Genomic DNA, 22,871 nt, shown 5'->3' with positions numbered 1-22,871 from the left:
TTGCCGCTCATATTGTCGATCGCCCTCCTGGCCCAATAGGAGACTTCCAAGCCTCCCTCATCCATCTTCTATCTGACAACCTCAAAAAACACTCGAAAGCCATTCTCCTTGGGGACGTCAACCTAGGCCTCCAGGATAAAAAGGACCCAGCAGCCAAATCCCTTGACTCAGCCCTAACAACACTAGGCTATAAGAACACCATCTTTAGCCCAACGCACACTCAGGGCAGAACACTCGACTGGATTGCTCAGCACAACTGCCCACTCATCCTCACTGGAAACACTCCTACCCCATGGTCTGACCACCATATCATCACATTTAGCATCCTCACCACCAGCTCCTCTACCCCGCCACCCCAACCCCTACCACCCTGCCTCACAAGAAGCTCCCGCCAGCTCACTAAGGAAAGACTACTGCCCTTCCTCCGAGGACCAGCCTTCAGACCACCTTTTTCCACGGACCCAGAAACTCTCGCATCAACCTACGATGTTGCCATCAAAGCAGCTATCAACTCCATTGCCCCACTAAAACCCCGTAAATACAAACCCACCACCCACTCTAACTCCTGGTTCACCCCAGACTTGCTCGCACTCCGAAACGAGAAAAAGGCAGCACTTACTCAATGGCAAACTTCCCACACTGACAAAGACAAGCTGATCTTTAAAGCCTGCTCTACGGAGTACAAAAAAGCTATCACCCGGGCAAAATCCAAATCTTTTGAATCCAGAATTTCGGAAGCCCAATCCAGCACAAAAGAAATCTTTGCAATTTTTAGGGAGCTAGAGACTCCTACTCCCACCCCCCAGAACTTCACCAAAGACAAAGCCTGGTGCGACGAAATTCAAACGGCAATGCTAACAAAACTGAGCCGCCTCCAAAGCAAAATACTAGCTACCAAACAAGCCCTGCCCAATACTCATATCCCTGTCCCACCACCAGCCCAAGACCCTCCCCAACCCTTCTCCTTCAAATCCATACATGAAAAGGACATCATTAACATAATGAAGAACATCAAACCATCCAACTGTAAAGGTGATGCCTGCCCAGCCACTCTCATCAAGGACTGCACTGAAGCGCTTGCTCCCTTCCTGACAGCATTTGTTAATGTCTCCTTCGCAACAGGGAAATTCCCCACCTCCCTCAAGGAAGCATGGGTCGGCCCCCTCTTAAAAAAACCAACTCTCGATCCCACCTCCCCCAACAACTATAGACCCATCACCACTGTCCCTTTCCTCCTCAAAATACTGGACAAAGCAGCCTATCTGCAGGTTCAGCACTTCATCGAAGAAAACAAACTCCTGGGACTCCGCCAATCTGGCTTCCGCCCGAGACATGGGACTGAAACCGCCTTACTTGACCTGAAAAATCAAATGGACGATGCCAGAGACATGGGCAAACCAGCTCTTCTCCTACTCCTTGACTTATCTGCAGCGTTCGATCTCGTAGATCATGACGTCCTATGCCATAATCTCTCCTCCACTGCCAAGTTCTCCCCTGACGCCACAGCATGGATCACCTCCTTCCTACAAGACAGAACCATGCAAGTATTCTCCGACTTAGCCTCTGCCTCACCCACTATCATACTCTTTGGCGTCCCCCAAGGCTCATGCCTCTCCCCCACACTCTACAACATCTTCACACGACCCCTCATCCTCGACGCTATGGGTATATCCTACACTAACTACGCGGACGATACCCAGATCCTCCTTACCCTCACAGGCAACTACGACACTGACTCCATGACCCTTAACAACCTCTACACCACCATCCAAGTCTGGATGGCAGACAATGGACTATGCCTCAACTCTGACAAGACCGAACTCCTACTGGTAGGTTCCCCCGAAACGCTAAAAAAACTTGACTCCCAATTCAGTCACTTCACCATCGACACCATCAAAATACCTGTTTCAGACTCAGTCAAAACTCTTGGAGTCTATCTAGACTCTAACCTTTCCATGGACAGACAAGTCAACGCCATTGCCTCCTCAGCCGCATATCATGCTAAACTGATCAACGCAGTCAGGCCTTTCCTCTCCAAAGAGAACTGCACAAACATAGCCAGAGCCATCACCGGCTCCAGGCTAGACTATTGCAACGTACTCTTCCTAGGAACTTCAAAAAGAAACTTGGAGAGGCTACAAGTCATCCAGAATAGTGCTCTCCGAGCAGCCCAAGGTATTGCCAAAAGGGACCACATGTCGGAAGCCAGAAAACTAGCCCACTGGCTCCCAATAAAGGAGAGAATAATTTTCAAAGCGCTCACACTGACACACAAATGCATCCATCTCACTGCCCCCGACTACCTCACAAAGAATCCACTCCGTCGCCTCTACAAGACCAACAAGATCACCCTACACCAATATGCTCTCTGTGCCACTAGTAAAAAGATCCAGAGTAGTTGGATCCAGCTTCCCTTATCTCGCACCCACTCACTGGAATGCCCTACCTCCCACCATCCGTAGTGAGCCCTCCCTCCTCGCCTTCCGCAAAGCAATGAAAACCACCCTCTTCTCATAAGGTCCCTCGCAGCAGCGTGAATACCAACCATAGGACCCACTGCTTAAGTTGTATTGACCAACCGCATAAGCTGTAATGATAACCATGTTTGTACCTATCTGTAATATGCCATTTACTGATACCATGCCTGTAACTAAGCTCAAGCAAGTAACAGCGCCTCAATGCCCCTGGGCTGCTTGCGCGCTATACACATTTAAATAAATAAATAAATAAAGAAAGAAATCTTGCCACCTCAATCATTCTGATGGCTCCATGATAGCCGGCGAGACCGTTGTTCTCAGAGCTGCTCAGCCTCTCGGACAGGCCACCCATTCTGACGGGGCCAGCACATCTTCTGGCGCAAGATGGGGGCAGGGTCATCCACCCCGTGCCACAGAAACTAGCCCTCGCAACATGGATCCTGAGCAGGTCATGCTAAGGCACCTCACAGGCTAACCTAGAGATAATTTATGGTGTGAGGAGCAAGGCTACCAGGAGCCAGTACAAGAGTAAGTAGACTAGGTTCTGTCACAGGGCAGACTCTAAGGAGATCGATCCCCCTACCCGTTGTGTTTAAGTTGGATGACGTGCTCTGCTTCTCGGTTCACCTTGAACACTCAGGCGGGCAGGTGGACACATGCTGCAAGTATTTGGCAGCCATAGGGACCTGCAGAAACTCGTAGGAGTAAGTCGCCTTCTCTACGAACCCAATAGTCAGGAGGCATTTGACGGGCCTTGCCAGACATTACCGGCCATCAAGAAATCACACCCTGTGTGGTACCTAAATGTAGTGTTGGGCGCCTTGGTGCACAAGCCATTTGAGCCAATGGCGTCAGCGGACATCAGGCTGGTCACCATTAAGACAGCCCTGCTAGTGGGCCTCACTTTAGCTCACAGAGTCAGCGAGCTCCAGGCTCGGGTGGCTTCAGAGCCATATACTACTTTTCACAAGGTTAGGGTAGTCCTGCAGACACACCTAGCGTTCCTAACAAAAGTACCTTTCGCTTTCCATCTAAACGAGGAAATGGTCCTACCTATGTTCTTTGCGGAGCCTAAGGACAAGGCTCATAGGGTCCTGCACTGTCTGGATGTCAGACGCGCTCTGAAATTCTACTTGGACAGGACCTGGGGCTTCTGCAAGTCAGAAGCACTGTTTGTCACCTTTGCTGGATCAAGGCCCGGGTATCAGGCATCCAAAGCCTCTATTACACGGTGGATGTTCTCAGCCATCAAGGACGTCTCTGAGGGGCAGCACAAGCCACTTGCAGCTAACATGCACGCCCATTGCATTCCAACGGCAGGTCCCGTGGCAGGTCAAAAGCGCGGCAGCCACCTAGGCCACCCCTTTGGCTTTCTGTAAGCATTAGTGTTTGGACGCCGGCTCTAGATCAGACGCGGCTTTCGGACAGGTGGTTCTAAGAAACCTATTTACTTAAGGAGGGTCTCCTCTCTACCCTAGGGCTTCATTCAGTTGTAATCGCCCATGCAATATGGAGTAAAGGGGACGGGACGTAAGAATAATTATAAATTACTCACTGTAGTGACTAACATACTCTTAGTCCCCTTTCCTCCATACGTCCCACCATCTTCCCCCCCACCTAATAAAACTGGTGTCATTAGGCAATGTTAATATATTGTCGTCACGTCTATGGGGACTGAGGTGTGGCGCCGAAGGGCGGAGTCAGGGCAGTGCATGCTCCCAGGGCTGGGCCCCTGCGCGCCTCTAAATTTAAAGGGGAAGAAGGTTTTTTCTGGTGAAAAAGGTTGTCTCCCATCCCTAGGAAGGGACGCCCATGCAGTTGGAGGAAAGCGGACAAAGGACAAAGAGTACGTTAGTCACTACGGTGATTTCTTTCTTGTCTTTACAGTTTTCCAATCCACGAGCCAAAGTTAGTACCACAGGCTTGGCCTCGCCTCCCCAACTCTGCCTTTCACCGCGGAGGGTTGCTGCAGCATTCTGCTTTGGGTTTTGGCCTTCTCTACGTGTCTTTTTCTGCCTTTTGGAGGCAACGACCTCCTGTAGGGAACTCGTAGGTTTCTCGACCCGCTGCTCTCGTCCCTTGGTCCATCACTCTGCTCCAGTAGTTTTGCCTTCGCCCCGGAAGTTCTGCTCTTACTCGTGTTCCACCTTGCTCGGAGTATCTCTCTAGGTTCTGCCTTTTATCTGTTTTAGGAGAGCTAATTGGTATCAGGTGTATGTACTTAAAGTCAAGTGCCTGACTTTGCCTGACCCTATTAGCAGGACATGTCCAGTGCAATGTATATGACTTAGTTTTGTTACTCTGTCGCCTTCTTCCTCCCCCCAGTGTTTGTGTAGAAAGGGGGGCGGGGTCTGGACATCGGAGAATCCTAAAAAATAGGACGTGTTAGGTGTACAAAAAGGGGGGATATCGTATCTCCTTATCGGCTGCCTCACCCCCACTCCACGAAGACCCCCTCACCCAGGTGATCCTCCTGCAATGTTACACCCCCTGGGTTTGGATCCAAAAGCGATGGCCGTGCCCTGGCCACCTGAGATAGAGATCCCCAGGGACTAGTAGGTGAGAGACACCCTTTGGTTTCTCACAGTCTGTACCTTCCTTCCTTGAAGGCTGACTTGACAGCACACAATGGCCACACGCCTAGAATCCTGATAGCTGAATATCCACAGAGTACCGTCTTTGAAAGTCTGCATGCCTTTTTTTTGGCTGTGGGGAGCTCTTTAAATCTTGTCTCTAGTGTTTAACAGAGACACAACATGAGGTGGGAACCAAGCGTTTATTAGCAAAATACCCCACAGCATCCCAGCGCTGGCACAAACTGTCCGTGAACCCACAAGGTTCCCTGTTAGAACACCAGCGCTGGCGACTTCATGAAGCAACATAGCAGTATCAAAGTACATAATTGTAATGTACAACATATGAATGTTAACACCTTAATGCCTAATGTATAATGACACATCTCATAACATATCATAGCCACAAAAGGTCTTAAGAAAATTGTGTGTAAAATCAAATGTGTTTGAAAAACATGTTTTGAACATATATTTGACATTTCAGTTTCCTGCTTTTGATGACTTGATAAGCTAGCCAAATTGTTCCTTGGTTATCTTGTTTGTTATCTTCATTACTTTTAGGAACGTGGGTGGGGAGAGGAAGTCAAAGAAGAGTTTTTGAGAATGGTAAACAATAAAGCTGTTCTAATGAAAGTATTCAAAGAAGAAGATGGGAAACTTACTGTAGACTTGAAGAAACCCAAAACAAATAAAATGACTAGTGACATGCCAGTATCATTAAGAGATGCTTTAGTTTTCACTGAGCTGGCGAGGTAAGGGAATTTCATTTAGCTGTTTTCTGTGTTTGTTTAATTTTGAATTGCCTAATATTTCCAAATTCAAGTACACCTTTAATTTGAAGGAACTGCTTTTCCAATATATTTGTTGCACTTATTTTAATCATAAGTATTGAATGGATACCTTCCTCCTCCTCCTCCTCCTCTCCTGAATTGCACCCTAAGGTACAGACTGGTCTGTGTTAGGCAGAATTATATGCAGTACCCTTTAGGAACACCACACACAATTAAGACTACAAGTGACAGTACTTCTCCAGCATGGGGTCTGGCATGGATTCACATGCTCATGAATATTCCCCGTCGTCAGGCTGGGAATCCTCGGTAAAGAAAAAAATCAGTATCAGTTTCGTTTCTGATCTTTCTTAGTAGTAACCAATCACTGGTCTCTCGGTCATACTGCCCCCAGCCAATGACTGCCCTCTCCCTAATCCCCTCCCCTGACAGCTATCCTCAGATTTTTACCGCACGTTCAAGTGTTGGGAGTCCTCGTGCTATAGCTCTCGAGCTTTTACTGCGTTTTCTTGCTTTTTTCAAAGAGATTCTCTCATTTTTTGGTTAAATCGAGCCTCAAGCTCCGCCGTTCTACTTCCGATCAACAGGGACCCGTTTCGGAATTTTCTACGCCTTTCAAGGGTGAAGTTTTCGAGTTACGCTTCTTGGAGGATTACAGAAGATCTGAGGCCTACCATGGACATGGCCCAGGACAAGGGAAGCTCGGCGCCCGGATCCAAGCTGTTTAGGACAGCCCTGGATGCGGGTTACAGAATGTTTTCAAGGAGGACGAGCATTCGAGATGTCTCTACTGCCTTCATGAGGACACGGCGCACGTGGGGAAGGACTGTGCGTTCTGCAAGAACCTATCGGAACGGATCATGAGGGATCGTCGTTCCCGCCTTGCCAGCTGGCTGGAGAAGGGCCCAGCAGGTGAGAAGTAGAAAAGGTCCGAGCGGCCTTCTATGTCCTGTGAGGGCGCCCCGACGACGGGGGCCCAACAGAAGGCTAAGCACCGCGAGTCCGCGGGCACCGGGAGCGCCGAACGGTTGGGCTCTTCGGCTGCAAGGCAGGGCGCGCCTTCCCCGGCACCATCAATCACGAGCCAACGCTCTGGTTCGGGGAAGAGGAAATCCGAGAACCCGGGTAAGCTTCTGGAGAAGCCCCGGTCGATCTGGATGGATTCAGCCGAGGGGGAGCGAGGCGGTGACCCTCCCCCCACCCCAAGGTGAAGGCCTCAAGCGCGCCCAAGGTGGTGAAGGCCTTGATTCACCCGGCTAAGGCCTCTATCCAGGAAGTCGCAGCGGCTCTGGCGAAGTCTGGGGAGGCTACGCCAGAGGAGGCGATCTCAGGGCCCAGAGTTTCCCTGCCACCACGGAGGGAATCTTCTTTCCAGCCCATAGACAAGACCCCCGTGAAGACCCCGGTGGAAAAAGAGGGGGGGCGGTGGCCATTACGGACACGGATTCAGCCTCTGAGGAGGAGCTGGTGGAAACCGTGAAGAACCTCAACGAGAGGTTCAAGAAGGTACGATCCCATGGGAGGGATTCCAAAGAGGTGGTCGGAGAAAGCGACGGTGGCGCTGACGTGGCCCCAGTGGAGGAGCAGCCATCCCTCCCGTCGCAGCCACTGCCCGAGCCTCAGGACAACTCGGCGGCCATTTTGATGGCAATCCAAACCTTATGCACAGAGATAAGGACGAGATTACCACGAACCCCGGCGGGAGATCCAGAACCGGGCCCATCGGGAAGCCCTCCGAACAAGCGGAGGAGAGTTCATCCCTCCCCGCCCTTCATGCCCCCACGACCCGTGGAGCCCTCATCCCCCTCACCGGACCGCAGGGATGATGACAGGGACGGATGACGATGGTGGTGACGGATGACGACGGTGGTGACGACAGGACGGACCTTCCATTACCACTCCCTCTGGCTCCCCCCCCACCACCCCAACGAAATTGGCTCCTTTCACGCAATGATCGTCAGGGCATCCGAGCTCTTCCAGCTCTGCCCCGAGGAACAGAAGGAGTTGGGTTTCCTCCATCAACGGCGAGAAGCCAAGAGAAAGACGGTCCTGCGGTACCGTTACTCGACGATATCTGGGACGAGGGACTTGCGATCCTGAAGAACTCGTCCACGACGCCTGCCAAGAGGGACAGGTACGAGAAGAAGTACCGGGTCTCCGACGCCACCCCTTTGTGCCTCAGGGCTCAACCTACGCCGGATTCGGTCGTCTCAGCGGCGGCCAAGAGAAAGACGGCGGGGGCGACAGCCTCAACCTCTACTTCCCCACCTGACGGCGAGGGTAAGAAATTGCACGCCATGGGGCGACGGGTCATCTCGTCGGTGGCGACGACAATTAAGGCGGCCAACGCCTTAGCGATTGTGGCCCGTTATGACAGGGAGCTGTGGTACAAGATAGCTCCCCTACTGGACTTTCTACCAGAGGACAAGAGGGCAGAGGCCCTGGAGATTCAGCAGGAACGTGAGGTGGCGTCAGACCATGCCATAACGGTGGCAACGGACATTGCCGACAACGGGTTTCGCCAGTTATGCAACAGTGTTTGCCTTCGTCGACGAGGCGACAGACTTCCGTCAGGACGTGCAGACCAAGGTTTTGGACATGCCGTTCGACGGCAACAACCTGTTGGGGAAAACGGTGGATGAGTCGCTGCAGGCCATCAAGGCCGACACAGAGACGGCCCGAGCCCTGGGAGTCCTTCAGCAACGACGGCCCAATCGGAGCACCGGAGGCAGACAGGGCGCCTCCAAAGGATCAGGCAGTGTCTCCTCTGCGTACCGCCAGGCGGCCCGCTCCTCGTCCCAGGAGGCTTACAGAGGTCGCGGCAAGCAAGGAGGTTCTCGGTGTCGGCGGCAAGGCCGCCTTCAAGCAAAATTGAACCGACCGTAGCGTCGGATCCCCACCGAAGCACCCCGGTGGGAGGCCGGCTGGCAAAGTTAGTCAGCGTGTGGGAGTCCATCTCCACCGACCGTTGGGTGCTGGATGCCCTGGCCCACGGGCACACTCTCGAATTCCAAAAGAAGTGTCCCCGCATTCCTCCCGTGGCCAGGAAGGAAGATCACGTCCCTCAACTGCTGTTGGAGGTAAAGGCGATGCTCAAGAAATGTGCCATCGAGCTCATCCCCAAGAGGCTCGGGGGCTCCGGAGTATACTCAAGATACTTCCTCGTCAGAAAGAAGACCGGCGGTTGGGGCCCCATCCTGGACCTACGTCGGTTGAACAAATACATCAAGGCACAGAAGTTCAGGATGGTCACTCTCCAGCACGTGCTGGCACAGCTGGAGGAGGGTGTCTTCCTATCGTCGTTGGACTTGGAGGATGCTTACTTCCACATCCCCATACTAAAAGGACACCTAAAGTTCCTCAGATTCGTAGTCCAAGGACGCCACTACCAATTCAGAGCTCTGCCATTCGGATTGAAGTCGGCACCCAGGGTGTTCACCAAGTGCCTAGCACCAGTGGCGGCGCGGCTGCGCCTGCAGGGGATCCACGTCTGCCCCTACCTGGACGACTGGCTCATCCGTGCAAGGACAAGAGAACTCGCCGTCGAGCACACGGCGAAGACCGTCCACTTACTCTCGGAGCTGGGTTTCTCCATCAACTACCCGAAATCCCATTTGGTTCCATCGCAGGTGGCACTGTTTCTGGGAGCGAAGCTCGATACCGTCGGAGGAAAGGACGAAGGCCATCTTAGACAAGGTGCAGCGCCTGCTAGTCATGAACGTGGCCAGGGTGAGATCCATCAAGTCCCTCCTCGGAATTATGTCCTCATGCATCCATCTAGTGCGCCTTTGCCGGCTACGGATGTGTCCTCTACAGGAGTTCCTTGACGCCCGATGGATGCAAGCAGAGGGCAGCTTCGAAGACAAGATCCCACTCAACAAGGTTTTCCGTCGGGCGATTCAGTGGTGGGGCACCCGTGCACACCTCACGGCGGGCACGTACTTCCAGACCTCCGACACATCAGGAGACGGTGACTACAGACGCCTCCCTGGAGGGATGAAGTGCGCACACCGGAGATCTCCACACAAGAGGCCTTTGGCTGCCGGAGGAGAGGTCTCTCCACAACATCATCTTGGAGCTTCGTACCGTGTTCTGGGCGCTCAAGTCGTCCTCCCGTCCCTCAAGGGCAAGGTCGTGAGGATCTTCACCGACAACACCACCACGATGTTCTACATCCGGAAGTAGGGAGGCACCAGATCCCCAGCCCTATCTAAGGAGGCCCAGGATTTGTGGCACTGGGCCGTCGCCCAGGGGATGTTTCTGGTTCCCTTCCGTCTGGCAGGAATAAAAAACACTATCGCCGACTCACTCAGCAGGGAGCTGCGCTCGTGCCATGAGTGGGAACTATGCCAGGATCAAGTCAATCGGCTCTTCCAACGATGGGGCAAAGCCCGGATCGACCTGTTAGCGACGGTGACAAACTGCAAGTGCCAGAGGTTCGCCAGCAGGTTTCCCCAGCCGAGGAGCATGGGCGATGCTTTCTCGTTCCCCTGGGACGGCCTGTTCCTGTATGCGTTTCCTCTGTTGCTGCTGCTCTTTCGACTCATCAGCCAGCTCAAGAGGTCCCAGTGCAGGATGATCCTCGTTGCACCGGCGTGGCCGAGACAGATCTGGTTCCCAGACCTTCTGGAACTCTGTGTCCCCACCAGTCAGGCTGTCGACGGACGCAGATCTTCTCTCCAGAGAGGGAGGCGCCATTCTTCATCACGACCCAGAGTCGCTGAACTTGCAGGCCTGGCTCCTGCAGCACTAGAGTTTGAAGGGTACGATATCCCGGCTGACTGCAGAGAGGTTCTTGCCACCTCTCAAGTGCTACGGACATAAGTGGAAGAGGTTCTCTGCCTGGTGCCGTGCACGGAAGATCAACCCTCTACGGATTACGGCACCTCAAGTGCTACCATACCTACTGGCGCTGGCCAAAGCTGGACTAGTTGTTAAGATGGATTTCTGAACTCTGTCCTGGAGGGGCAGAGGTTCAGAAGGCCAGCCTAGTTTCTTGGAACAGGGTAACCTCTGGACAAGCCAGACCCATCAGGGTAGCGATTTCGGCCATCAAGACTAGGTCTCAAGAGGGGTGAGGGTGACTGAAAGCCCGCAATGAGCACACAAAGCAAGGACACTTACAAATTACCCCAGGCAGGTGTTATATTAAAAATATAGACACATTTATTACAAGGCCTTTGTAACATCGACCATAGTAAAGAATCACGGTAAAACTCCAGTAAACCAACCCATCACAATCAATACAATATATATACAAGACTGAGGGGTCAAAAGAGTTAGAAGCATGAAATATGCAGACCACCTAGATGGGGAGGAAAACGGGCAGTGCAAGTAATCGTTAGACCCAGTTCGACATCAGAGGCCACCTAACTAGAAGGAAGTCCGAGCCCTACGAAGAGTGGAGCCTTGTGCTCAAAAGTACCTGCACACGTGGGTGCCAACGGGCAAAGGAGAGTTTCTTCAGGGAAATCGGGCAGTTCAAAAAGGTGGACGAAAAGATGGTGAACAAATCCCTGCGACTCAGGCAAGGCCTCCACTTGGGGGCAGAAGCAGGGCGTGAGTGTGGGGAAGGGTTTGCTGTTTACAACAGCGATGGAAAGCCACAGGCTTCTGCGGGAGGGCGACCGGTTAGGGTATTGACTACTCACCGGTCCCCGATGCAGGCAGACCCAGTCTTCTCCGGTTCAGTTTCGGTTCTTGCAGGTTCAGATGCGATCAGAGGGACGTCTTGACGCCGTGTAGATTCCGCGACAGCAGGAGTCAGGGTCGAGGGTGTCCCAGATGCAGCGAACACGCACAGGTTTGTTACCACAGCAGGGCAACTCGGCAACCGCATGTATTCCGGTCCCAAAGCACACGTCTCACTTCAGACCTGGGAACGCCAAGTGTACGAATTGTGTGAGAGTGCCGAGGACACAGGATTAGCAGTAAGCCAGACGGCGGGGACAGAGCAAAGTTCCTGTGTAGGCTGGTCAGTCCACTGGATGGCCCAGGGATGCTTTCGAAGGCTTACATACAGGATTTGGTGAAGATCCCGAGAATAGTTGTTCTCACTATTCTAAAGGGTCGAAGCGCCTTTGCAGACCATCTCGTACGATCAGAGGCCGAGTGGTCTCGCAGGACGACAGCAGTGCAGGGTGTCAAACCTTCAGCGGGTCACCAGCGATTCCTCGACTCAGCTTCTTAGTTGCAGGATACTTGGCTAATTATCCTTTATTCGTGAGAACTCAGGAGATCGACATGGTAGTGGTGTTTTCAGCCTCCTCTTATCCAAAGTTCCCTTTGCACCAAAACGGAGAGGGCCCAGTGGGAGATCCGCTCACAAACAAACACTCACACCATACGTGGCCCTATCACGGACCACGGTGGTCCCAGGCATTCATGACACTGTAGACCCTCTGGCACCCAGGATGTGTATTGGGAACAGACATCCCAGCCCACATCCTGGAGGCACACACAAGGCATGCAAAAGCCCGCGAAAGCGTTGTGTTTCGCGGGAAAGTGCATGACCAAATAGGGTGAAGGGGTAAGACGGTCAGCGGACAGGACAAAGAATCTCGTGGCATGGCCATTTTGGAGGCCAGGCCACCCATTTGGGCCAAATGTGGGAAGCGCGGTTAAAATGGCAAAAAGGGGTTAAAAACACAAAGAAACGATAGCTGCCACCAGTCACGTCCGTGACACACTTGCACTTTTCATAATAAGTCCAGCGAGAGTTTCTAGGGCCTTTAGAATGACTAGAGACCCAAGAGCGCGGTAATGTAAGTTACAGTGCACCCTTGTTTCATGTTGCTCAAAAGTGCATGTTAGGGAGAATTCTCTGTTTAGGCTGAATTTCCTAACATAGTGAGTCCCCCAGCAGCTTTGCTGGATTTTTTGGGGTTTATTTTTTTTTTCTCCTGCCAAGAGTGAGACTCTTTTACCCTCACTCTTGGACATGATTTGAGTGTGTACCTTTGACTCTAGATGTGTTTATTGGGCTATGGGGTCTTTTACTCCATAGGGCTTCATGTGTTTTTGTGATGCGTGTTTCACAGCACCCTCAGTGCAGTAACACCGGGGTGCCATAGTGACCCCCCCAGTATAGACTCCATACCATTGACTTTACTAGTCTTGAATTCTGAACAGAACCAGTACAAACCATCATATTGTGGACGTACTGGCCGGGGCAATTCGATTGCCCCGGGGTCTGTTAGTCGAGGGGGCACGTCTCCGTCCCCCCTGATCGAGTTTTGGCTGGTGGCAGTGGATACTACTTTTTATATTCAACCGCAAATATTTCTCTATGGTATTTTCCAATTGTTCGAGGCTACTATCTTTATTTATTTAATTACAATAGCCTCGAACATACCGCCGGTTTATTTATTTATTATTAATTCTCCGGTTGGTATTTTTTGCCAGAACTCGGTTCTAAAATGGAGTTTGTGTTCTCTTCTGTGACTCCAACCCAAGTCGAGCCCTTTGTTCCACTTTTTGGCGGGCTTTGCCGCAGAAGCCCTCCAAAAGTGGTGCCACTCTGTCTGGGGTACTTAGGAGGGGTGGAGGGGGATTTAGGCACCCTGGACTGAGTTGCCTAGGCAACTCAAGTCGCACTCCGTCCTGATTGGCCCAAGTGGTGAGCCGGCCGGCTCACCACTTAGAATGTTTCAGTGACAGCTAGGCTGAGTGAATGGGGGTTTTCTGCATAAAAGCAGGGCTTTGGGGACAGGAACTTCAGAAGTCGCCACAGGACCTAAGAATCCGACGAGGGAGAAGCTGAGCCGACCTGCCACGACGACACCACCGGTGGAGCCCTGCTGGACTGTCTCACCACCTTTCCCAACGACAGAGGAGATCTCCCGCCGGAGAGTCTTCTTCCTTTGACTGGTGGGTATAACCAGTTTCACCGTCTTTTCGCCTTCCCGACGCATCTCGTGGCCGCCTTGCCTGTGTCAAGCACCCCGGCAACCGGAATACCACGTTTTACCACGACCGCGAAATAAAGGGTAATACCTTTAACCGGAAAACTCTGCGGCTGGTTTCTTCCCTGGCAGTGCAACAACCTTCATCTTTCCTCCAAGTCGAGATCTTCTCTTCCCCTGGACGACGCCGAGACTTGCACCCGCTGCCAGGAAAAACTGCCACCGCTGGAGGATCCTTCCCACTTAAGGTACCGTGTTCCGCCTGGCTTCCCTTGCCACCGACTGTACGGGGTAGATTTAGCCCCCGGCTTTCAAACCTGGGTTAGCCTGGGACACCCTGTAAAGACTGGTAGGGGGTGTCTGTACTTCTGCTCTCTATATGGTAGAAGAGAGGCACAGCAGACCCCAGCCAAGATTCTCTATTCGGTAGCTATGGTCGAGCAATCAAGGCCTAGCTTCTCAGGAGGTGATGCAGGCTTGTTCTTAAGTACAGTGTAGTCCCCAAGCCCCCACAAAGGAATGTCCACACACTGTATTGGTTAGAACACAGTCTTTATATAATCAATATTCAAGGTTATGTACACTTATCATAATAACTCACTTTGTACTTAGGAAAATCAACAATGGCAAATATATACAATTCTAAAGTGGTACCACCCTTTGTATTAGATCTCATTAAAGTGCATCAACAATACTGTAACAATGTCACACAGATCAATATAGTGAAACCAGCAGTAGAGAGAGGAGAGAAAATAAGATGGTTGAGCAATAGGCAGAATACTGGCCCCTACCACTAGACACAGTTCTGTGTGGAGATCCCCCCCACCTGGGCAACCTGTAATATAAAGATATAGCACAAGCCCAGTCCATATATTGTTCTGCAAGTCTTATACCCTCCTATAATGTTTTTACCCCTCCAATGTACCTGGTGGAGTCGAGTTCTTCGAAGAGGCGTCGACAGATCCTTCTTGAGCGACCCCCTTTCAAGCGGGAGTCACGGATCGTCGAGAGGCGTTGAGGAACTCGGCGTTCGGCGGCGGGGAATCGACGGCCCTTCTTGAATGCCTTCCCTTTCAAGCGGGAGACACGGGGCGTCGAACGTCCGTCGACAAACAGGGTAGAACGGCGTCGATGAGGCGGCAGCTTCGTCCAAGCGGTGCTCGTCGGCGTCGGAGCGTCGGCGTCCTGCAAGGCAGAGGCGTGCGGGGCACCTCGGTGACAATAGTTCTGGACCGCAAAGATTGTGGAGACTGGGGCCCAGCAAGGGCGTCGAGTCGTTCGAGTCTTTGTGGTCTTCGGGTGGCGGGAAACCCACCGGCAGGTTTCTCCTTGGCGCGTTGGTCGTCCTCGACTTTCTCCGGCAGGATAAAGCGGTCGACGGTGCGGACGAGGGAGTCCTTCGATTCGAATGTTCTTAGGGAAAGGAGCGGGCTGCTCCGGTCGTCGGCGGCAAGGCGTCAAGTGGTCCCCACGGCTGGGCAACACAACTTCGACGGGCCTCCAGCGGTTACACAAACCTGCGAACCCTGGTCGACGGCAATGGACTTCGACAGCGGCGATGTCCGGGTGCTTCACTTCGATCTCCTCGGCGGTCCCGTCTCGGGTCGGCAGCCTTTCGAAGGTCTGTCTTCCAGGGCGCTTCGGCGAAGATGGAGCGGTGCTCGATGGTCCCTCGGAGCACGGGAAGCGGGCGCCTTACCAGGTCCTCTCTCGGGTCAGTCTTCGACGATTTCGGCAGCCTTCGGATCGGTCGAAGCAAATGCAACAGCAAGTCTTCTTCTTCCAGCTGGACGTCGAGGATCAGCAGTTCCAGTTACTCTTAGAGTGGAGACTCAACTCCAGAACGCTTCTGAACAACTACCAGTGGTGAGAGGTCCCCAGATATACTATTCTGTCTCTCATCCACACTGCTGGCACACCCTCAGCAGCCAATCATACAGAAGGGCATTTCATGCAGTCAGGCAGCCAATCAGGCACACAGTGCATTCAGGCCACACTCCTCCCTTTCAGACACTCACAACAAGGAATGTGGATTGGGACAAGTACCCAGCCATTCAACACTACACACTGCATTCAGGCCAGTTTCGGGCAGGGCTGTCTCAGTCTTTGTCTCTCATGCCAGAAACCAGACAACCACAACAAGGAGTGTATATTGGTCACACACTCCATTCACCCAGGTCCCACCCACAGGAGGTACCCACAACATACAGTCACTGGGAAGGCTCCAGTCAGTCTAGCTGGGCCTTCACAACAACACCATATATGGAACTTCCACCCAACAGCCAGTCAGGGGGAAGGGACAGAGTCAGGGCTTCCCAGGACTTTGGGAAAACAAGGTAACAGGCAATAGAAAGCAAGAGGCCACAGGGGCCATCTTGTTTCCTATCAGGAATCAACTGATCCCAATGGCAGGGCCTGGGTATCCCAAAATGGAGGACACCCAGAGCACCTGTCAAATTCAGCATGGAGCTGCCACCAGCCCATACCCTGCTCTGTGGGCCACCCACAGGTGCCCAAAAACATACACTAGGGGCACAGGGTTGTACCCCTACCCATGGGTGCCATAAGGGTATCCCATGGGTCTGTTCACCAAACCAAAAGAGAGAGTTGCACTGCCAGGAGTCCCACATGGACTCCTGGGCAGAAAACATGACAGAACACACGATAAAAAGCAGTAAAGGACAAGGATTCAGAGGCCCTGTCCCTCTGATGCATTTCCAGCATCACACACCCTGGCTAAACTTTTCTGAGCCTCTCAACTCTTTTCGAACGCTCTGCAAGACTTTCAAATCCTAGTGTAACTGTGTGATCTTGGGCGCATTTGTGCTCTGCTCTCTCTAAGAGTGGGCCCAGCCTATGGACTTTGGCTCACAAGTGACTTTTGCTCTTCTGCCTTGCTAAAAGTGTTCCTAAATCTTAGAGTGGTGTATCTTCACAGTGTATCTTCACATGTTCTGCCTTTTTCACTCCCTTTTTCATGAATTTATTGGAGTGCCAATCTATAGTTAAGCGCTCACCTCTGTCTGGAAATAAGTGGTGTTAACTAAGACTCGTCTGATAAGGAATAAGGGTTGTATATATCATAATAGTAAATGTGTTTAGAGTGTTTTACAAATATGAGTGCTGGAATGTTTCAAACAGTGTGTGTTTAAATAAATAATTATATACTTTGATACCAAAGCTCTGGTCAGAGTTTGCTTATGCTATTGTATCTGAGTGCCTATTGTGTTGCATACTGCCTACCTCTTCTTGAGGGAAGTCTGACTGCTCAGCCACAGCTACCAGGTAAATCTGGGTGGTACAGACTGCTACCAAGTGGGTTTACTGCTAACACCTGTAGTCCTAAATCTTTTGCAGTGTTCCCAAAGGGAACTGCACAGGTTTCTGCCTAACAGTGCAACATGAGGAAAGGACTAAGGGAAACAAAGTCTCCCAGTACTGACTGTTTTAAGGGCATGTCAGTTTCCCCAGAAGAAGTAAGAGAAAGCCCAGAGGAGTGCGGCCGAAGGCTGCGCTTCTCTGGCAAAGTCTAGATCAGGGTGTAAAACAGCAAAAAGTTTGGGGGTTGCCACATGGAAGGAAAATTACCTACAATTATGAAATCTTTCCTAACACTAGCTCACGCTTCCATCAAGATACATCTGGCAGCGATATCCCGATACACCAGAACTGCAGGACGGCCGTCCTTGTGGTCTCATCGGCTGGTGAAGGAATTTATGAAGGGACTATTCCGATCGTTCCCACCGGTGAAGGTTCCAGCCCTGGCATGGGAGCTCAACGTGGTGCTGACCAGGCTCATGGGGCCACCATTCGAGCCTTTGCATTCGGCTCCGTTGAATTTCCTGTCGTGGAAGACAGCGTTCCTTGTGGCCATCACCTCCGCACGACGCGTGGGAGAGATTCAGGCCCTATCCTGCAAGCCTCCATACTTGACTTTTCACGATATGAGGGTGGTGCTGAGGACGCACCCCTCTTTCATGCCCAAGGTGCCGTCGGACTTCCATCTTTACGAGCCCTTGGTGTTACCAGTTTTCTTTCCGTCGCCTTTGCCGAGAGGACTTTGCACTCGCTGGATGTAGCTAGAGCGCTTAATTTCTACGTGGACCGAACGAAGAGTTTTTGGAAGACATCACAGCCGTTTGTGAACTTTGGACCTGTGAACCAAGGGAAGGCTCTCTCAAAGGCTTCCATTTCCAGATGGCTATCCGGTTGCATCATGCACTGTCATCGGTTGGCCAACCGACCGTTGCCCGGCCGTCCGAGAGCCCATTCGACCAGAGCGATCGCTGCTACTACGGCGTTCTTGTCTGGTGTTGGCCTGCTGGATATCTGCAGGGCTGCTACGTGGAGATCGACACACACCTTCACGAGATTCTACTGCCTCGACCGGGATTCCAGGGAGGAGTCCCGAGTAGGCCAAGCAGTGCTGCACCACCTGTTCGTCTGAAGGTGGGCCTGGTGAGGAGTTAAGAGTTGCTTAATGTTGAGTTTATGTAATGCTTAATGTTGAGCCTTTTGCCACCTCCCGTGGTTGTGCATGTGTGTACTGCTATGTATTCTTATATTCATGAGCATGTGAATCCATGCCAGACTCCATGCTGGAGAAGGAACAAGTTACTTACCTGTAACTGTTGTTCTCCAGCATGGGTCTGGCATGGATTCACATGCGAACCCTCACTCCTTCCCCTCTGCGGCTCTTCACTTGGTCATATTGCCACTTTACGTGCTACCAAATCTGAGAATGGCTGCCAGGGGAGGGGCTTTGGGAGAGGGCCGTCATTGGCTGGGGCCAATATGACCCAGAGACCAGTGATTGGTTACTACTAAGAAAGACAGATCAGAAATGAAACTGATAATGATTTTTTTCTTTACCGAGGATTCCCGGCCTGACGGGGAATATTCATGAGCATGTGAATCCATGCCAGACCCATGCTGGAGAACAACAGTTACAGGTAAGTAACTTGTTCCAAATTCACCTTTGGTACAAGCCTGTACTACACAGTAAAAGTGGTAGCGATGGCTGAGCAGCCAGACTTATCTCAAGAGTAAGTGAGCAGTATTAAATAGTTACACAAAGGGCAGCAATTACTATGATTCAGGCAAACACTGACTCAAGGTTTTCAAGTAAAAGAATATACATTTATTTCACTCCTCAGTTGTATAACATTACACTATTATAAGCAGTTTAAAAATCACACTCTTAATACACCACACCACTCCCAATAAGTTCCAGACAAGTTAAGTTCACAAAATGAAGTGGGAGCAAAATGGCACTCTAGCAATTTAAAAGGGAGGGAAAAACAAAGTTAATAGAAATTGAACCACACCAACAGGTAAGTACTCAGGGCAACTGAACAAGAGAAGCTACAGTGATAGAATCAGGTAGAAAAGGGTTAGGGCCAAAGTCAATGGGTCAAAAGTATTTTGCTCAAGATCATAGTAAAGGGTAGTTTGCGGTAAAGTTTGTACCACGGATTCCGGACAAGGTTGGTTGTCAGAAAAGTTAGTTCAAAGAGAAGAGAAGGACAAGCCCTCGGTTTGGAGAAAGATTTCATACACTTTCACCACGGCTGAACGAAACGAAAAACCGGATTTGCACAGTACCTTAAAACGGAGACGGAGCTGTAGCTGAGGCGGACGTTCCTGCAGGCTCGCGGTTCCTGAAGCAACTGTCGGACTGACAAGAAGTAGGAAGACTGGAGGGTTCTGCACTACCCAGGGAAGAAACCAGCAGCAGAGCAAAGCAACAAATAAATGGTACGCTCCTTAAAACCCAAGCAGGGTCCGACCTTCCTGCCTATCCGGCCCACTAACTCTTTACAGCGAATTCGACCAGAGGAGGGGTCCTCAGTTTGCAGTTTAGGCGAACTGGTTGGTCCCACCAGCTCAAGGGAAGAAGTTTCCCGGAGGATCTTCTGTGGTCGGATTCTGAAGATTTGGACCTGCAGCAGGGCTTCACCGGGCTGTTCAGTCGTCGTAGGGGTCCTCTTCCATCAGCTCCTCGTAGGTTCCTTCGTTCCAGTGGCGACTCTACCTTTTCAGTCCCAGAGACCTGGTTTTTATGCAGTTTTCCCCCATTCATACAGCCTGGCTGTCAATCACACAGCAGGGTGGCTGTCCTGGCAAGGACAGTCACCCAGCCAATCAAACAGGAGTGCGACTTGGGTTACCAAGGGAACTCATGGCAGGGGTCCTAATACCCCTCCCTCAAATCCTGCCTACCCAGACTTTCAGGTGCCTTAAGGAGGGCTTCTATGCAGAAGCCCGTGAGAAACGGCAAACAAAGGGACCAAACCTGGTTTGGCGCTCAGAGTAAAACACAAAGACTTTAACAAAAAGAAATGGTGAATAAACCCAGCCGGAGCCGAAATAAAATTTCTGATGTTTGTTAATCTGCTTAGAATCACATGCTGTGCATAGGTCCGACATCCAGTGGTCACTGCGGTGTATTGCATTTTGTTTTTCGTAGTCGAAAAAGAGGACGTCGACAAGGTGTGTCTGTAATACTATCCCTATAGTGACATGCTTTGTACCCACAATCCCTCACGCATCGAGGTCCCTCAGATTGTTTTTTTCCGCCCAGCTTCTGGTCGCCTTACGCGGAGCTCCTAGAGAGACATTGCAAATGCTTACTACGGACCTCGGTCCTTAATTATACTTATTATATTGTTAAAGATCCCTCCCCTCGACGTTAGCTGTGAAGCTGTTTCTCCGCCGAGAAAGTTTTCGACGGAGGGGAAGAGACGGAGGAGATCCTTCGGCGCTGCCGAACACGTGGCCTGGCCTCGCCGGCCAACATACAGTAGGGAGAGTGGGGGTTCGAACTTTTATCTTCTCTTTGAGAATGTCTTTCTTTCTCCCCTATCTTTCCCTTGGGGTTGTTATCACCAGTTATTATTGCCTCAGCTATGGAGAGGACACCTTTTAAGTTTTGCCCACGCTGTAGGGGCAAATACACTTGGAAGGACAAACACAAGCTCTGTAATCGTTGCTTGCCCCTCGATCATAAGGAGGACAGCTGCGCGGCTTATAAGCTCTTGAAACCAAGAACTCTTAAAGAACGGAAAGTTAAGAGGTGGGCGGACTACGCTATGTCGAAGTCAGTTTCCTCACCCGCCGCCGCTGTTACAGAAAGTGACGAGGAGGGTGATAACTCAACGTCCGTTACGGAAGTCATTAACCCCCAGAAGGAGCACTCGCGCTCCTCGACGTCCGTCCCCGGCCCCGACGGGCTCGGCTCACGCCCTGCTTATGGGGATGAACACCCCGGCGACAAGGACGCACATAGACCCCATAGGCCTAAGCACACCACCCACGGCTCTTCTTCGTCGAAGACGAAGGATCCATCAGCGCCGAAGGGGACGCAGGGCACTCCGGCGTCTACCTCAGACCGTAAGGGTCTCAAGCCCCACCCGCAAACGCAGCCGCAACCAGCGATTGGGCTTTCATCAAACACGGGCGCTACCTCAAAATCATCCGACGTAACGCTCCATAGAGCGGCCGTCGAGGAACAACGCGTAACGCAGGCAACGTCGACACCAGAGCCCTCTACTGACAAACTCGTTGTCGAGAGCCTGGCGAGAATTGTTTCCGAAGACAAACGTAAGCGGACGACGAAACAAATGACGAATACCGCACAAAAAGCTATGGAAACGCCGAAAAAGAGCAAGAGTAGCCAGGAACTGCCCCCTTCATTTAAGGGTACTTCTGAACTACCGGAGGGCTTTTCAGAGGGCGACGGAAACCTTTCTTCGACATTGTGGGAGCGTTCTAAGCGTTTTGAAGGTGAAGACACTGAATTCCCCCCTCTAGACTATTCAGGGGTCGGTCCCCCATGAGACCCTTGAAAGACTCCATTCTTGTATGGAGAAAATGGAAAGGTTTTTGGGAAGCCAAAACCCACCCACACCCAAAAGACCAAGAGAATGGCCCCAGGATGACCCTAGGGTCAAGATTCCTAGGCTGTTTCCCCCTTCTACAGACGCATATGACCTCACTGAAGAGGAGCAATACCTCCAGGAAGATAAGGAGTGTTTGGGTGGAGAGGAAGAACATGAGGAAGAGGGGTTTGAAGAAGATCCTTACACTAGTGCAGGAGCTTTTGAAGAAGATACAGCTACCTCGCAGCCCTGGCAATCCCCATCAGTGCAGCCTTGGCAATCCCCATCAGTGCACTCAGACCCTGATGTCTTTCACCCTTCTCCTCCCAAGGATTCACCTATTGGAAACACCTCTCCCATAGATGACCAACCTTCACTTAATGCACTATTGCGCAAGGCAGCAGCGCATTTTGAAATAGACACAGGGGAGACTCTTCCTGACATAGACTTTGTAGAGAAAGTTATTAAAGAAAAAGCCCCTGTTAGTCAGTCTATTCCGCTCCTGGCTTCTATAAAGAGAAGAATAACTCCTTCCCTTTCCAATCCGGCCTTCGTCAGAGGGGTCAACCCTCGGATAGAAAAGCTCTTCAGCCCTTCGTCCTCTGACCCTTTGTACATCAGAGGACATTCTATTCCGGACTCCCTCGTAGTTACTAATACAAGAAAAAGAGCAGGGTTACCACTATCCACTAGTGAGGCACCACCTGACAAAGAGGGCAAGAAGCTCTATGCACTTGGGAAGAGAATCACGACCTCCGCCGCCTTCTCAACTAGGATTGCAAATAACAATTCCCTACTAGCTAGCTACGCAGATACACAGTGGAGCAAGCTGCGAAGCGAAGCAGAGGACGCACCAGAACCCCTGCGTTCACGCCTGTTAGCTATAATCTCAGAGGGAACTCTTGTAAACCAGGGCATCGTAAAGAACTCCTTAGATGCCGCAGAGACGGCTGGCCGTTCCCTGGTTCAGGGAATACTTCTCAAACGCCATGTCTGGCTGCGCAATTCGGGATTTAAGCCGGAAACCCAGGCTTCCCTGATAAATAAGCCCATAGAACAAACACATCTGTTTGGGAAAGCAGTTGATGAGGCCCTAGAACATGCGAAGAAAGAGTTTGATACCATCAAGACTCTTGACCAAATTTCTAGGCCCCCTAACAGACGCAGCTATGGCAATAGACGCTCCTTTCGTGGCCAACGCCAGCAGCAAAACCAACAGCAATTTTACTCTGCTACCAACTGGCCCTCT

General features: G+C 51.5%; 1 protein-coding gene across 1 annotated transcript in view; it reads left to right on the top strand.

Annotated features, from left to right (window-relative positions):
* The window catches only part of RNF17 (ring finger protein 17), a 3,777,565-nt gene that overhangs the window by 1,482,453 nt on the left and 2,272,241 nt on the right, over positions 1-22,871 (top strand). The window contains exon 18 of the mRNA XM_069639339.1: positions 5,612-5,802. Within this exon, the coding sequence (XP_069495440.1) occupies positions 5,612-5,802 (191 nt within the window). The remainder of the gene's footprint in view (positions 1-5,611; positions 5,803-22,871) is intronic.

This window comes from Ambystoma mexicanum, chromosome 7q (assembly GCF_040938575.1).
Source record: "Ambystoma mexicanum isolate Mex_15411 chromosome 7q, UKY_AmexF1_1, whole genome shotgun sequence".
NCBI lineage: Eukaryota > Metazoa > Chordata > Amphibia > Caudata > Ambystomatidae > Ambystoma > Ambystoma mexicanum.
The sequence above is the reverse complement of the archived record's forward strand: the minus strand, read 5'-3'. Positions and strand labels throughout refer to the sequence as shown.